The 16,139-nt window shown below is 39.3% G+C and overlaps 1 protein-coding gene across 3 annotated transcripts in view; it reads right to left on the bottom strand.

The window, feature by feature from the left end:
- The window catches only part of LOC114788346 (zinc finger MYM-type protein 4), a 59,371-nt gene extending 48,484 nt beyond the window's left edge, over nucleotides 1-10,887 (bottom strand). For 2 of the 3 annotated variants that reach the window (XM_028976840.1, XM_028976856.1), the window contains exons 1-8: nucleotides 10,611-10,887; nucleotides 10,451-10,502; nucleotides 10,024-10,305; nucleotides 6,813-6,971; nucleotides 6,692-6,741; nucleotides 4,334-4,474; nucleotides 3,029-3,104; nucleotides 1,506-1,755 (exon numbers count right to left, since the gene is read on the bottom strand). In XM_028976840.1, the coding sequence (XP_028832673.1) occupies nucleotides 1,506-1,755; nucleotides 3,029-3,104; nucleotides 4,334-4,474; nucleotides 6,692-6,741; nucleotides 6,813-6,971; nucleotides 10,024-10,305; nucleotides 10,451-10,502; nucleotides 10,611-10,634 (1,034 nt within the window). In that variant the 5' untranslated portion in view covers nucleotides 10,635-10,887. The remainder of the gene's footprint in view (nucleotides 1-1,505; nucleotides 1,756-3,028; nucleotides 3,105-4,333; nucleotides 4,475-6,691; nucleotides 6,742-6,812; nucleotides 6,972-10,023; nucleotides 10,306-10,450; nucleotides 10,503-10,610) is intronic. The other variant, XM_028976848.1, reaches the window with a different exon arrangement.
- Nucleotides 10,888-16,139: the final 5,252 nt, after the last annotated feature.

Genomic DNA, 16,139 nt, shown 5'->3' with positions numbered 1-16,139 from the left:
ACTGAATCGATGCAAAATGGATGCACGTCTGCATCGTGAACCAGTGATTATACTATTAATTTTAACACCCCCACTCACAATGCATGTCAGAGAAAATGAGAATCATGAGGTCAAAGGAACTGCCTGAAGTGATCAGACAAAATTCTGACAAGGCACAGATGTGGCCAAGGTTACAAAAAAAATCTGCACTTAGTTCCTAAAAGCACAGTGGCCTCCATAATCCTTAAATGAAAGATGTTTGAAGGACCTGAAGGACTCCAAGATGGTGAGAAATAAGACTCTAGTCTGATCAGACCAAGATAGAACTTCTTGGCCTTAATTCTAAGTAGTATGGGTGGAGAAAACCAGGCACAGCTCATCACCTGTTCATCACCGTCCCAACAGTGAAGCATGGTGGTGGCAGAATCATGCTGTTGGGGGTGTTTTGCTGCTGCAGGGACAGAACAACTGGTTGCAATTGAGGGAAAAATGAATGAGGCCAAGTACTGGGTGGTAGTAGCCTAGTGGGTAACACACTTGCCTATGAACCAGAAGACCCAGGTTCGAATCCCACTTACTGCCATTGTGTCTCTGAGCAAGACACTTAACCCTAAATTGCTCCAGGGAGACTGTCCCTGTAACTACTGGATAAGGGTGTCTGATAAATGCTGTAAATGTAAATGTAGGAATATCCTTGACGAAAACCTTCTCCAGAGCGCTCAGGACCTAAGATTGGGCCAAAGGTTTACCTTCCAGCAAGACAATGACCCAAAGCACACAGCTAAAATAAAGAAGGAGTGGCTTCACAATAGCTGCATGACTGTTTTTGAATGGGCTATCCAGAACCCTGACTTAAACCCAATTGATCTAAAAATGGTAAAACATTTACCATCAAACCTGGAGGAAGCCACCCAAACATCTATGTAACTAGGTTTCCCTACCCTACACCTACCATGTTCATGAAGCCTTTATTCTAGACTCCCACAAATATAGTAAAATGCATGAGGGAAAACTAAATGTGTAATAAAGAAAAATAAAAATGCAATTTCTGTTATGGCAGTAGTAGAAGGATTTCCAAGAAATCCAGGTGTGGAAAAACTGGCATATTTCCCCAAAAGACTCATAGCTGTATTAGATCAAAAGGGTGCTGTGTATTACAACAACAATCACTTTACTTTCACAAATACTGAGAAAAGAGTCGGAATACTTAAGTCCATGTGATATTTCGATTTTTCCTTGGTTAATTATTATTTTGCAAAAATCTAAAAAATTCTGTGTTTTTATGTCAATATGGGGTGCTGTGTATACTCACTGAAGAAAAATGGCTATAATTTAACAGAGTGAAAAATTTAAGGGCGTCTGAATACTTTCCATACCCATTGTTTATATACACACACACTTTTTTTTCATGAATCCTTTCTTCTACATCCCCACAAATATAGTAAAATGCATGCATGGAAAACTAAAGAGTAATAAAGAAAAATAAATGTGCTTAAAAAAAAAAAAAAAAAAAAGCAATTTCTCACTTATGGCAGGAGTAGCAGGATTTCTTGGGTACAGCAGTGGTGGCTGGCGGTAATGTGAATCCCGTGAGACAGACCGTGGAACAAAAGAGCTGGTTGGAGCCCTTACGTTGGAACGCAGTCTGGCCCTTCTGAAGGATCTTGGAGCAGCCAGAGCAGCTAACTCTGACCATGGAGGAAGAGGAAGCAGGGGGCTGAGGAGGTGTAGGAGGTTGCTGGAATGGCACAGATGGCCCATGTGAGGGCTGGGCAACTGCAATTGCAAGGGGACGCGGGTTAGTGTTTAAAAAATAAAGTAAGAAAGTTTCAGCAATAGTAACTGGCCTACCAAACTCTCAAAACAATTAAGTGAGTAATTGTTTTATCCATTACAAACACTATAAAACTAACACTATGCAATATTGTCTCATCACGTGATCATAAAATAATTTAAATATTTCCAATAATAATAAGCAAGGCCACCCCCCACACCATACGACGCACACAAAAACCCCTGCATAGGGAACACTCATTAGGCATTGCAATGCTCCCTGACAAGATGGGTTAAAACCACAGATCACATTTTGCAGTTTGCACTAAGCCACATCATGTGAGCAGAATGTAGTCTGCTGAATCTGGATATAGAACTTTTTTATTTAAAAGATCCGAAGTCGCTCTGTCTCACTCCAAGTTTTCTCCAATATCAGTTACAACATAAGTCTGAGGCGTGCCCAAATCCACAGATAATTTGTTTATACGAATGTTAAAGACTGTTACACCTAAAAACAAAAAAGCCTTTGTAAGATCATTGATAGAGATGGAGTTAACAAAATAGTTCACAAAGGATAGTAACAATACACTAATATGTGACCTATCAAACAAACACATGAAAATAATATAAAGCAAAAACAGAAAGATTGAAAGATTGACTTTAGAATCTAAAAAAGCCAGTAACAGTTGTTAGGCATGCAGCTTATGGAGCAAACATGTAGCAATTTGGCTATGATGGATAGTGAGTGAGAGTGACGTATATATGGATTAAAACAGATTTTTAAAAAATGTGAATCCTGACTGAATCCCACAAGTACAACTTGTGAACTGGTGACCAGGGCAATCAGCCATTACACAGTAATTATTAATATGGGACGGCAAATTATCTGCTCAATCAATACAACTAAACAGCTTTAAAACCATCAAGGACCTTTTCTGTGCTGCTTACATTAGGGTAATTATAGCAAAGTCATATAATTTGTTAACTTAAAACTCCCTCAATCTTGATCCAAAACCCAGTCATTTTAAATTTTATGAGTTAATCATGTGCCAAATAAGCATGCAAATTTACGTTTAAAATCTGTGATAAGATTCAAAAGTCATAAATGACATGGAATGACCCATTATGTAATTAGGGCAAGCCAGAGGATTATCGCAGTTCGACCCTTGTCAATGTCACTCAACTTGGCTCCTTATGGCTGATTGATGCACTGTATATAACACACAAAATTGAATTTTAAAAAATCATGTTCTATGAATGACCATGTGTACCATACCAGATGATAGATCGCTGGTGTTCTTGCCCACAGAATAAACAGAGCTGATGCGTAGCTGTTCTGTGCTCCGATGTTCCTTTAAGAAAAAAAAATATATATGCCAGTTTGCTAGAACCAAGCTTGCTAAAAGAATGTTAGAAGCAAAATCACTGTCTGGAAGTATTTTGGATATCAACCAGATGAAAAAGAAAACCAAAAGATGTGGACAAGCCCATTTGCAAGAAGTGCTTCAAAGTTGTTACTAGCAAAGTGAGTGGCACAACAAATTTAGCAGTACATTAGACTGTTACTGTTATCTTATTGTTATATTATCATTACCTTATGGACTCAAGAATACATTAGGGCTGAACTATATATTGAAATTAAACCAAAATAGTGGTCTGAATAAATGCAAAAAAAAAAAAAAAGGGGTCTAAATAAATGAATAAAAAAAACTATTGCAATTTTGCAGACTAGGAGGGACATGCAGGGATGCTGCAGACAGTCAGTGAGCAAGAGACTGTAGCATTGGTGACCCCTTGGTGCTCTGAGGATGCAGGCAGAAGAGCGATGCTGTAGCAACGCCACGGTAGGAAGAACCAGACCAGGCAAATGGCAAATGCAGCCGAATAGGCAGAGCATGGACAGTTGGCTTTTGTCCGACCAAGGAGGCATGCAGCAGTGTAAACATACAGTAAAGCAAAATGCTGTGCTCTCCATGAGGTTTGCGTTTCCTCTGAAAAATCAGCAAGTGTTAATGGCCTTTTGCTATTTTTTTTTTCATTATGTTTGGCTTTTTATTTTTTGGCTGTGTTCTGAGTTTAATTATTCTCCTTGTAAGTCGCTTTGGATAAAAGTGTTTGCCAAGTAAAGTAATTAAATAGTTTATGTTTCAAAAACATTTTTAAAGTTCTTGTGTATCAAAACTTGCATCAAGTACCATCCTTAGTATTGGTATCAAGATTGAAACTTCAGTATAATGAGAAGTATAGTGCATACCTAAATTTTCTTTCCAGATTTTGGTTGTTTTTTAGATTCGAATAGAATATTATGTCCCAGCACTATAACGTCCCTAATGATGTAATCATGAATTATGTTCAAAAAAATAGCAGCAGTGTTCAGTGAGATTCAATCAAAAAAATGGCAAAATGTCATTTCTGCAACTCCATTTGAGGCATGAGGTATCTCTAGTCTTCTTTAGCCATGTTGTGAAAGTAATATCACTAAAGAGCCCTGCTACTGTTTGTTGCCATTAAAAAATGCTAATTAAATGAATACAGCAGGTATATGTAAAAACTTCTCAGCGCTAACAGAAACAAAGCTCACCTCTGCAATGTCCAGCTCCTGTTTGATAAGGCTGACCATTGGCTGAGGCAGTAAGGCGACATCATAACCTTCATCAATCGGCTCATCCTTTATCTTCATGAGAGAATAAGAGAGTCCGTTTGAAGTGGGATCACCACCACCCTGCTCAATACACAGCCACAGATTATGTGGATTTTTGTAACATTAAATTTGAGGTATTATTACAGTAAGCATATAATAAAAAAAAAAAGTTATTTATAACTTTTACACACCAAGACAGTATACAATAATTAATATTAATGGCCAATATTCTATACTCAGCACTCAAAGACTGATTTCATGTTATGATATCCCTATGCACCAATTGTTCTTATATTTTGAGCTGAAGGAACATCTCATAGTTAATTGGTTTCATATGGCTCTTAAAAATGTCTCATTTCTGTATTTAAAGATCTCATACTAGGGATGCACCGATACCACATTTTCTAAACTACTCGTACTCGTTAAAAGTCCCCCAATACCGGGGACCGATACCATGGTTGTGAAATGTCTATGCTTGAGTGACGTGTAAGGTGTAAGGTTAATCACCGGCGCCGAGTGACTGACACAGAGCTGCCTAAACTACACGACTCTGTAAAAAAACACAAAAACACAGCCTACTGCAAGCCTCCTCTGTGTTTAGTTTCACCACGAAATATTAGTAAAAGCCATGTTAGCCCAGTGTCGCTATTTAGCCTAACCTCCCAGTGGATAGACGAGAGTTTTACGCTGGGACAATTCCACGGCTCGCACACCAGCCAGGCTATAGCGCATGTGTTTGAGGAAATGCTCTAGACATGGGGTATACAACATGCTTTTCATTTAAAAAAAAATAAAAAATTCTTAATTACAAACTAGTCCCTTGTTTTTTTGTTAAATTATATGACTAAAGCTGTAACCTGCAAATTTAAATAATGTTTTAGTAAGTACTTGGTACTGAAATGTAAGTACACGTACTCGTTCTCCAAAAAAGTGGTATCGGTGCATCCCTATCTCATACCTGTCCCCCAAATTTAATTCAGTAAGATTAAATTGATCAATGGCACCCCATGGTAGAGCGATTGAGGGCACATTAGGAAAATATGTGTTGCTCATCTCATAACCTTAATCATCAATTTATACATATGAATACATATAAAATTGTTCTACACCCAGCTCCCCATGGACCCATCTCTAAGTGAAAGTGGAGTGATTGTCATTATGAAACACAGACGGTGCACACAATGAAATGTGTCCTCTGCATTTAACCCATCATTTTAGTGAGAAGTGGGCAGCCTTGGTGGATCGGGATTGGAACCAGCAAATTTCTGATTACGGGTCCATTTCCTTACCCTCTACACCAGCCACTGTACCTTCTTAACAATTAACATTTTTCTTCCTAGTTTAAATCCAAGAAAATGTCCAAGAATATCATTTTCCAAGTTTGTCTCCCTCCACACAATCTATCATTGAAACACTGGCTATATACATTGAACTTGAACTTTCTTCTGCAATGGTTAATGGTGCCAAACTAAGGACTATACAAATATAGAGGTCTTAGTGGTCGTTTTATACAGTATCTGTGGTCTCTCTATGAAATTCAGCCTTGGTGCAAAATTAGTCACTATAGAAATGAGACCTATAGAAGTTGCAGGGGGATTTGCAAAAATTAATTCATCAACACTATTCACCAACCACAATGTTTGTGATAGGAAAATAGTGTTGTGGTTGGTGAAGTGTTGTGGTGGGCAGTGGTGGCCTAGTGGTTAAGGAAGCGGCCCCGTAATCAGAAGGTTGCTGGTTCGAATCCCGAGCCGGCAAGGTGCCACTGAGGTGCCACTGAGCAAAGAACCGTCCCCACACACTGCTCCCCGGGCGCTTGTCATGGCTGCCCACTGCTCACTCAGGGTGATGGGTTAAATGCAGAGGACAAATTTCACTGTGTGCACTGTGTGCTGTGTATCACATGTGACAATCACTTCACTTTAAAGAATGGCCATTTGAGCTGCCGCTCTCTGAATGGCAAAGCAGAATTTCTAGACCATTTCTAGACACTGAAGGCCCATAGACAAACTAGGGAATCACATATTAGAAGTGGCAACCTTCTGATTACGAGTCCAATGCCTTACCCACTAAGCCACCACTGCCACAAAGTGAAATTTTCATGTCAGGGAGCTTTAAGGATATTATAATGAAGAAGAACTGTTTGAGAAACTTATGTAGAGATATGGGGAGTTTGATGGCACATTTTGTTGGAGCATGTTGTTACATCTAAAGCCTAAAAAGTGAATACAAAAAGCAAACAAAAAAAACATGAAATGTTAAAGTTAATTTCAGTGAAGAGATCTTAAAACACACAACCTTTTCATGTGAGCCAGCATCTGCACTTCCAGTCTCCTGTGCCTCTTCATCTAACAAACAGTAAACATACTTTTAATTCAATAAACAGTGACAAAGTCAATGTAACTTAACTCGTACTGACCTATAACAGATTCTGTAAGATTCTGTGTCTGGGTTGATGCATCAGGTGCTGGGTGTTGCTGGTCCTCTTCAGGCCCATCAACAGATATGGCTCCACTGGAACAGTTTGAGACTTCATTCTCTGCTCTCAGTTGAAATGTCTCAGGTTGGGAACTAGACTCTTTTTAACAATAAATATTTTGAGTACAACATGTTATTAAAGCATGTTTAAAAATGCACAGTAAGTTGTTCTCAAAGTTTAAACAAAGCTGAAGTCATGAATGGTAATTCTGAGCAGTGATGTCTTTGAACTGTTCCATGTAATACACACACACACACACACACACACACACACACACACACACACACACGCAGTGGTGGCATAGCGGTTAAGGAAGCAGCCCCGTAATCAGAAGGTTGCCGGTTCGAAACCCGAGCCACCGAGGTGCCACTGAGCAAAGCACCGTCCCCACACACTGCTCCCCTGTCATGGCTGCCCACTGCTCACTCAGGGTGATGGGTTAAATGCAGAGGACAAATTTCACTGTGTGCTAAGCTGCTGTGTATCACTTGTGACAATCACTTCACTTCACACACACACACACACAGAGAGAGAAAGAGAGAGACACTACAAGTCACGTTTGGACACACCTAAACATTTTCGGGTCATGCATTTTTTTTACATCAAGAATATTGAAGGCAAATGTTTAACATTTGAGGCTCTCCAAAACAGAGTTAACCTTAAGGTATCAAACAGTCCTGAAGGCTTTTGCTGAACCTTTTGTTATCACTGTCAATATGAAACATTCAAAGAACTGTGTTCTCTGCATCTCATAACCCTAATCATCAATTTATATATATAAATGTCTCATGGAGCATACCTTACTCCATTGAGTCAGACTGACAATAGAGGCAAAATCCATTTTGTACAGATGCAGTGGGGATCTTTAGGCATATAATGTGGGACTCCCCTAAATTCTATGATTTTGGGAAAACTGTTGTACACCTAGCTCCCCATGGACCCATCTCTATGTGAAAGTGGTGTGATTGTGATTGTAAAACACACACGATGCACACAATGAAATGTGTCCTCTGCATTTAAACAATCACCTTGTGAGCTGTGGGTAGTCATGAAAGTCGCCATTGCTCAAGAGTACCTCAGTCCTTTGCAGTTAAGGATGTGAACCAGCAACCTTCCAGTTACAAGTCCTCTTCCTTAACAACTAGGCCATCACTGTCCCATGTTAATGAGCATCTCATGAAGTGGCTTTTGATGATGACAATATTGATCAAAGCAGTAATTAAGGTAAAAAGAGGCCTCTCGAGGAAATAATTATTTCAACATACTTTGCTTTCTCATGCTACAAAAAATAATACATATGTTTCTTGCAATGGATTCTTAAAAATGGATTCAATCTTAGTTTCCCTCACAGAGGAGGTGCATCCAAACTTTTGACTGGTCATGTTTAGGGCTGCTCGAGTTATCGAAAAATTATCATTATTGCGATGATAATAATACTTGTGATATCTGTATCGCAAAGAGTTCCGATAAATGAAATTTATGCTGCGTCCGTAATCGCATACTATATACTATTGTGACGAGCCATTGTCGCGAGGTCAGGAAAGGAGAAAAGGAGAACCCCAACAGAACACATTTACTCGTAACATGTCCCGTCGGCGCGTATCTCACCCGCAAGGCATGCTGGTCCCAACTCATGGCCGGCCTCTGCCGACACACGACATTTTGTATGTGAAAAAAAGTATGCGAGGCGAGTAGTATGCGCTCTACTTCTGCACGTGTGAACTGGACACCAACACCGGGCTGGAACCTGACGAGCTGAGCAGTGAATTCATAGCGTTTGAAAAACAGTAGACGAGAAGTACCCGGATGACCTACTACTTCCAGCCGAATTCTGTAGTAGGCATTCGATGGACACTTCACTATCCCATAAAGCAGCAGGAGAGGCGGCGTTATATTCGAAACATGGCGGGAAACGTCTCTTTTCAAGTGTAAAATGTAAAAATGTAATTCAAATGTAGTATCTACTCAAGTAGTATGCGATTTCGGATGCAGCATTAATTTATGTGCCAAGCATTTGTGTGTCCAAATATGACCAATCAGATGGGCCCTTACTATCTTTATACCCGCCTCCCAAGTAGGTGATATAATGGTATTGGCAAGACTGGGCCATGTAATGTTTACATGTTGATATTAATTTGAATGTTGACAATATGTTTCCACTACATACCTATTTATTTGAGGCCTGTACACTTTGTTTAAAAGCATTTTTTTTTTCATTTTTGTATAATATTTTTTATATATATAAAAAACAGGCAAGGCAAGGAAATGTTTTGTTTAAAAGATGCTCTTGTTTTGATACACTCTTGATGAGTGTATGGTCACATGTAAATAAAAAGTAATCTTTGAAAGCAATTCATATTGTGTTGAGGGGTAACACCAAACCAGAAATCAGAATATCTGCTGAGGGTTTTAAGTCATTCATAATGTTTTGAAGTCTAAAAATATTTGCTACTTCCTTGACATATTGTTTCTTTTTAGCCTGAATTAGATTTAATTAGATCAGATGACTATATATTGCATGTTTATTTTAGAATGATCACTACATATATAAATGACTTTTTAAAATAGCTAATAATAATAATAATTTAAAAAGCATTTCTCTTGGGAAATGTTATATCGCAAGAAATCGTTACCGCAATATTCAAGAACAAAAATATTGAATACTTTCCCCAATATCGTGCAGCCCTAGTAGTGTGTGTGTGTGTGTGTGTGTGTGTATACATACACACACACACACACAGTACAGGCCAAAATATTCTCATTTAATGCTTTTTCTTTATTTTCGTGACCATTTACATTGGTAGATTCACACTGAAGGCATCAAAACTATGAATACACACATGTGGAGTTACCATTCATTGCAATCTACCAATGTAAATGGTCATGAAAATAAAGAAAACACATCAGATGAGAATATTTTTGGCCTTTTGGCCTGTACTGTGTGCGAGTGTGTGTGTGTGTGTGTGTGTATTAAAGAAATCTCTGAAACGTCAAAATTGCCATGACATTATAAGTGCATGTGTCTGTAAGCTATACTGTTAACCTTAGAAAGAGAAAAAACAGATCTTAGTTATTTCAGCAGAAAACAGAATTATGAAGAATAATGCATCTCATCATGCAATAAGTATACACAGAAAACATGTGTTCCCACCCATTTCTTCCTCCATCAGAGCAGCAACTTCATGCATTTGACTGTCAGACTGATCTTGCTTGGGTATCTCAGTTTCTGACAGAACTCCCAATCGTGTATCTGTGTCAGTATGAATGGCACTTTTGCCCATATCCCAGTCTTCTTCATCCACCCCAAAAACAGGCAGGCCATCCAGCTCATCCGGATCCCCATCACTGTCCTGACCTTGTTGGGCCCCATCTGTGGTCTTTAGGCAGGCCTCACTCTCAGGCACTGTATCATTATTCTCAATGACACCCTCACCTGAGAGGAAGCAGAGAGCACTGGCTTAAGTAAGCCAAAACCATTCCCCTCAATTGTACAACATCACATTTCCTGTATCTGGCCAACAAACATAGTCTGTGTTAAAGATTACAGTCTAAACAGCACAGCTTGGTTCAGGTCGTACCTGCAGAATCTTCAGAATGTCCCTGAAAAGTCTGGGTTACAAGGTCCTCGTTCTGAAAGTTAAAACAAAGTCTTACTAAATGAATCTTAACATTTAAACGCAGATACCGTAAGCAACAGCCGAAAACTATACAGTTTAAATACTCTTTTACCCTACTCACCTCATAACAATCTGGCTCCGCCATGTTAACCCTACACAGTGCTTCTCACATCAGCAGCCGCCGGCATTAGGAATCTTGGCTAAATGTATAGATTTAGCCAACGGAGGCAATGCCATTTACAAGACCAACCCACTGACAAGGAAGGCGATTTTACTAGCCAAAGCTACGAATATCTACAATGCATCCTTATAGAGTACAAATATATCCCCTAAAATTAAAACAATTGATCCGCAAAGAGTACAGTTCGCACAATGCGCGGGGAAGCGTTTTCTTCTGCGGTAAGCGCCTCCCGTTCAAGTCCATTAAAAAACGTGGCACTGTACTGCCACCGTACGACGAGGAGGAACTACAGCAACACATGTCGCGTATTAACACAGTGAAGTAAGGGAGAGGGAGAGAAAGAGACGGATGTTTTGTAAGCATCTGCATTATTAAATACGATGCACAAAAAAAACACCCCGACTATCTCAGTATCCGATTCAGTTCGCCCGTATTGACATTGTTTTCATCACACAAATTGAAGTGACTGGCTGACAAGTGTCACTGAAAGCAAAACATTATGCTTAATATGTTTAATTTAATACATACTTACATTGTCCAGAAAAATCGACTTTGACAACAAAAACGGGAAGTAAATTGTGTTTTTGTTACTATTGGTGAAGCTGAGAAATATACAATGTTAATGCAAAGTTTAATTTATAGGGTTAAATGATTTCACAAAATTCCATTCATTTTTGGATAGTGTAACTCATATGTCATACAGACTTTGATAAGTCCCCACAAAGGGATCAATAAGTATAACAATTTTCATGTGTTATGGCTTACAAGCTAATACATAACTGTTAATGGTAAGTGTAAGATATAAACAATGCTGTTACATTTACACTGCACTGTACTTTACTACTGGTTACTTACCTCAAGTATGAACATGGAAAGAAGTGGGTGGTAGTAGCCTAGTGGGTAACACACTCGCCAATGAACCAGAAGACCCAAGTTCAAATCCCACTCACTACCATTGTGTCCCTAAACAACACTTAACACTGGGTGTCTCCAGGGGGGACTGTCCCTGTAACTACTGATTGTAAGTCACTCTGGATAAGGGCATCTGTGAAGGGTGTAAGTGAAACAATTAGTGAAATCAGTTGTATTAACATTGACAAAAAAAAAACACATTAAAATCAAACAGCTAGTGCCTTTCTGTGTGCATTACATGTTAAAAGTAACAAAGACTGAAAGTGCCTGGTCATCAACACATGCTTTAAAAAATATTTGTGATGAAAACAATGTCAATACGGGCGAACTGAATCGGATACTGAGATAGTCGGGGTGTTTTTTTTTGTGCATCGTATTTAATAATGCAGATGCTTACAAAACATCCGTCTCTTTCTCTCCCTCTCCTTTTGTCTTCTTCTGTGTCTTCTCCCTCCAGCATGTCTCTTATGACCCACTGACCCTCTTTACTCATGGACTGGTAACTTGGCGTGTACAGATAACAATGTATCATCATTACCCATAATGAAATTCTTAGGCTCATGTTGCCCCAATTTATTTAAAAAGGTAAAGGTGTTCAGTATTTACAAGTGTTGAAAATGTAGTAATATTCTAGTGCAAAATGGTGCAGTGTGGAATTTAGAATGTGGAGTGTAAGTTGTCAATACATGTTGTTAAAGTATGTGCAGAAGGTCAACAGTTCAGAAATTGGACAGCTTGTGGATAGAAACTGTCTGAGTCTGCTAGTGCGGGTCTGGATGCTCCTGCACCGCCCACCTGATGGTGAAAAGAATGTGGCTGGGACCAATGTGGTGTGACCAGCTCAGATCCTTGCTGATGCTGATGTTCACAAATCTGAAGCAGAGGACTCTCTCCACCTCAGCTCCCTTGATGTGGAAGAGTGCCTTATTTTGGACAACTCACTGCACGGCAATAGGATGATCACTTGCAACTGCTGGGTCCTGGGTCAAGCAAATGGGATGACACAGCTATTCTCTGATGCAGAACAGTTATTTTAACAGTGACCCAAAACTCACTAATTAATTACACTAGTGTTTAAAGTGAATACTGACCTGACTGAAAGTTCTGGTATTGTTAATGTGTCTAAACCTTGAGACTATTTTGTACAGAAGCAAAAGATAAAAACCTTCTGAGATCAAAGTTTTCCATCAATCGCAAGCACCACCATTTCTGCAAGTCAGGTGATGTGCGGTATGTGCAATAAAGAGGTATTGTTGGTTATAAAAAGGTGACCCCTTTGAAGAAAATAACAGACTTCCAATTGGATATTGAAGCACACCATGTGAATAATGTAAATGGAAAGAAGGGGCAATGATAGGAGATATTGTCTTGAGTGATCGTCCCAGGTTGGCTGATGCATTTATATATTTTTTGGCCTGATATATGCAATTAATTTGGAGTATACAAAAAACGTCATCCATGCATTCACCTTCATCCAGATAATACTAATGTGTCTGAATGACAAACTACTGAAACCATATCTGCTGATTTGCTGAAAAACTAAGATACAAGCTGAAACGCACCTGCGAGTAAATGGTCCATGCATATCAACACACCATAAATGGCAATAGAACACAGAAACCTATAGTTTAATAAATAAAAAAGAGAATGACATGTTTATGATAAATTAACAATGTAATAATTACTATCAAAATGCAGATTATTGTTTTGCCATAAAGCATGAATTGTGAAATGATTTCGCATATTGATGTATGATTTTATCTATAATCTACACACTGCTCCCTGGCCGCCTGTCATGGTAATTGCCACATGCCTGTGGGTTTGTTGTTGTTCTTCCTTGTTTCCCGTTTTGACCCTTGTGCCATTTTCTTTGTGTACTTTAATAAATCCCTTTTCCTGTCAAAATATCCTTTGACTGGGCTTCCTTCCTCCCTTAGCCCCTGGTCGTGACATTCATATTGGTTATTTAATCAATTTTATGGAGTAGGTTTCCAGGTGTTGAATTGAGAACATTAAGTTGAGTTCTGGGAAATCTGTTGTGTTAAGTGGGTTTAACTTAATTAGTGTTATTGAATTAATTCAATTTGGTATGTAGCCGTTTTTTTTATTATTTGAATGCCTAATATACTGCAATAAGACATCTTTGATCTGAATGAATCTAATATGTCGTTTTATTTAACACAAATTATTGATCTGGATTTGGAGTCACACTCAAAATTAAAGTGGAAAAAAAGGGATCTCCTTGAGAGATCTCCTCCCAGACCTGGACTAAAGCATCCACATCTCCTGGACAGTGTGTGCTGTTGATTTAGGTCTGGGGAACGGGTGGGTCAGACCAAAGCATCAATGCCTTTGTCTTGCAGGAACTGCTGACACACTCCACTCACATGAGGTCTAGCATTGTCTTGCAATAGGAGGAACCCAGGGCCAACCACACCAGCACATGGTCTTACAAGGGGTCTGAAGATCTTATCTCGGTACCTAATGGCAATCAGGCTACCACTGACAAAATGGGTCATGCTGGAACATATTGGAGGCAGCAGAACATTCTCCACAGGGTCTCCAGATTTTGCCACGTCTATCACACATGCTCAGTGTTAACCAGGGCGCCAGTGTGCAAATTTACCAATCTTTGTTTTCTCTGGCATATGCTAAACATTCTGCAAGTTGTTGAGATGTAAGCACAACATTTACATTTAAGGCATTTATTAGACGCCCTTATCCAGAGTGACTTACAATCATTAGTTACAGGTACAGTCCCCCTGGAGCAACTTAGGGTTAAGAGTCTTGCTCAGGGACACAATGGTAGTAAGTGGGATTTGAACCTGGGTTATAGACAAGGGTCTTACTCACTAGGCTTCCACCACCCTAGGGAAACCTCCACCTGTGAACGTCAGACCCTCATACCACCCTCATGCAGTCTGTTTCTGACCGTTTGAGCAGAAACATGCACATTTGTGACCTGCTGGAGGTCGTTTTGCAGGGCTCCTTGCACAAATGCAGAGGTAGCGTTTCAGCTGCTGGGTTGTTGTCCTCCAACAGCCTCCACCATATCTCCTGATGTACTGGCCTGTCTCCTGGTAGTGCCTCCATGCTCTGCATACTACCCTGATAGACACAGCAATCCTTCTTGCCACAGCACGCATTGATGTGCCATCCTGAATGAGCTGCACTACCTGAGCCACTTGTGTGGGTTGTCTCATGCTACCACAGTGAAAGCGCCACCAGTTTTCAAAAGTGACCAAACATCAGCTAGCATACGACCTGAGAAGTGGTCTGTGGTCACCACCTACAGACCCAGTCCTTTATTGGGGTTGACTTGACAATTGCCTATAATTCCCACCTGTTGTCTATTCCATTTGCACAACAGCATGTAAAATTGATTGTCAATCAGTGTGATTTCAGTTTGATTTCACAGAAGTGTGATTAACTTGGAGTTATATTTTGTTGTTTAACTGTTCCCTTTATTTATTTGATCAGTGTATATTAGTTTAAAGAACTTCACTTTCACCTTTTTTTTTTTTTTTACTTCTTTAAAAAATTTGATGTGTCTTCATGTGTTTTGCCACCACACCTGCTTTATGTTGCGTGTGGGCAATTGCTTTTGTTTTGTTCCAGGCTCGTCCCCCAGGCTCAGATGATGAGGGTTGAAGTAGTCCTCGGCCTACCGGAAGGGGAGTAAGGTAGTAAGTGCATGCACATATTGTAGGACTTATACTGTTATACAGTATACTGTTCTCTGTGTGAACCTGAAGTATTCTGGACACACCTGACAGCAGCATCCAATAATGAATTGATGAAAGACATCTGAACTGTTGGAAGTTACAGTTTTGGACCAGTTATAACCTGTAAAGTGGAGTAATTGTGCTGTTATAACAATAATATTTGTATGATTTACCAAAAACCCTTATCCAGACAATCAGGGAGATCATTTTATCTTCAGCAGGAAACACCTGTTTTTTTTTCAGCCTTTAGATCTATATAGGCAGTCGATAAAGTAGTGATGTCAAATTGAGTTTAAGTTTTAAAATAAACTTTTATTTTAGGGTGGTAGTACCCAAGTGGGTTAATTCGCCTATGAACCAGAAGAACCTGGGTCAAGTTGTTCCACGGAGACTGTCCTTGTAACCAAGGCTGAAAAAAACAGGTGTTTCCTGCTGAAGATAAAATGATCTCCCTGAAGACAAAGTTCTCGGAACTGGGAAATGAAAAAACGGCATGCAAATAAGTAAGTGCATAACATAATTAGGTACATACATGCAAAAGAACGCTTCTGGATGTGATTGTCAGTGACTCAAGCAAAAAAAAAAAAAAAAAAAAAACTCATACTTGCCTATCATGGTATTTTCACAAAACAGGACTACTTTTCAGTGCACTTCTAAGAATCAACAAGCAGTAGAGAACAGAAAGATAGCCTATCAATGGGTCAGGTAAGAATGATCTTAAAATATTTTTTCATGGCAAGCTCTTCCAAACATACATTTTCGTTGATTATAGCTCTAAAATAGGAATTCCTGTTTTCCAGGTAACTCAATAAACATTAATGATAAAACTGTT

Source organism: Denticeps clupeoides, chromosome 1 (assembly GCF_900700375.1).
Source record: "Denticeps clupeoides chromosome 1, fDenClu1.1, whole genome shotgun sequence".
In the NCBI taxonomy this organism is placed as follows: domain Eukaryota; kingdom Metazoa; phylum Chordata; class Actinopteri; order Clupeiformes; family Denticipitidae; genus Denticeps; species Denticeps clupeoides.
Note: the sequence above shows the minus strand (reverse complement) of the source record. Positions and strands in the feature narration are given on the sequence as shown.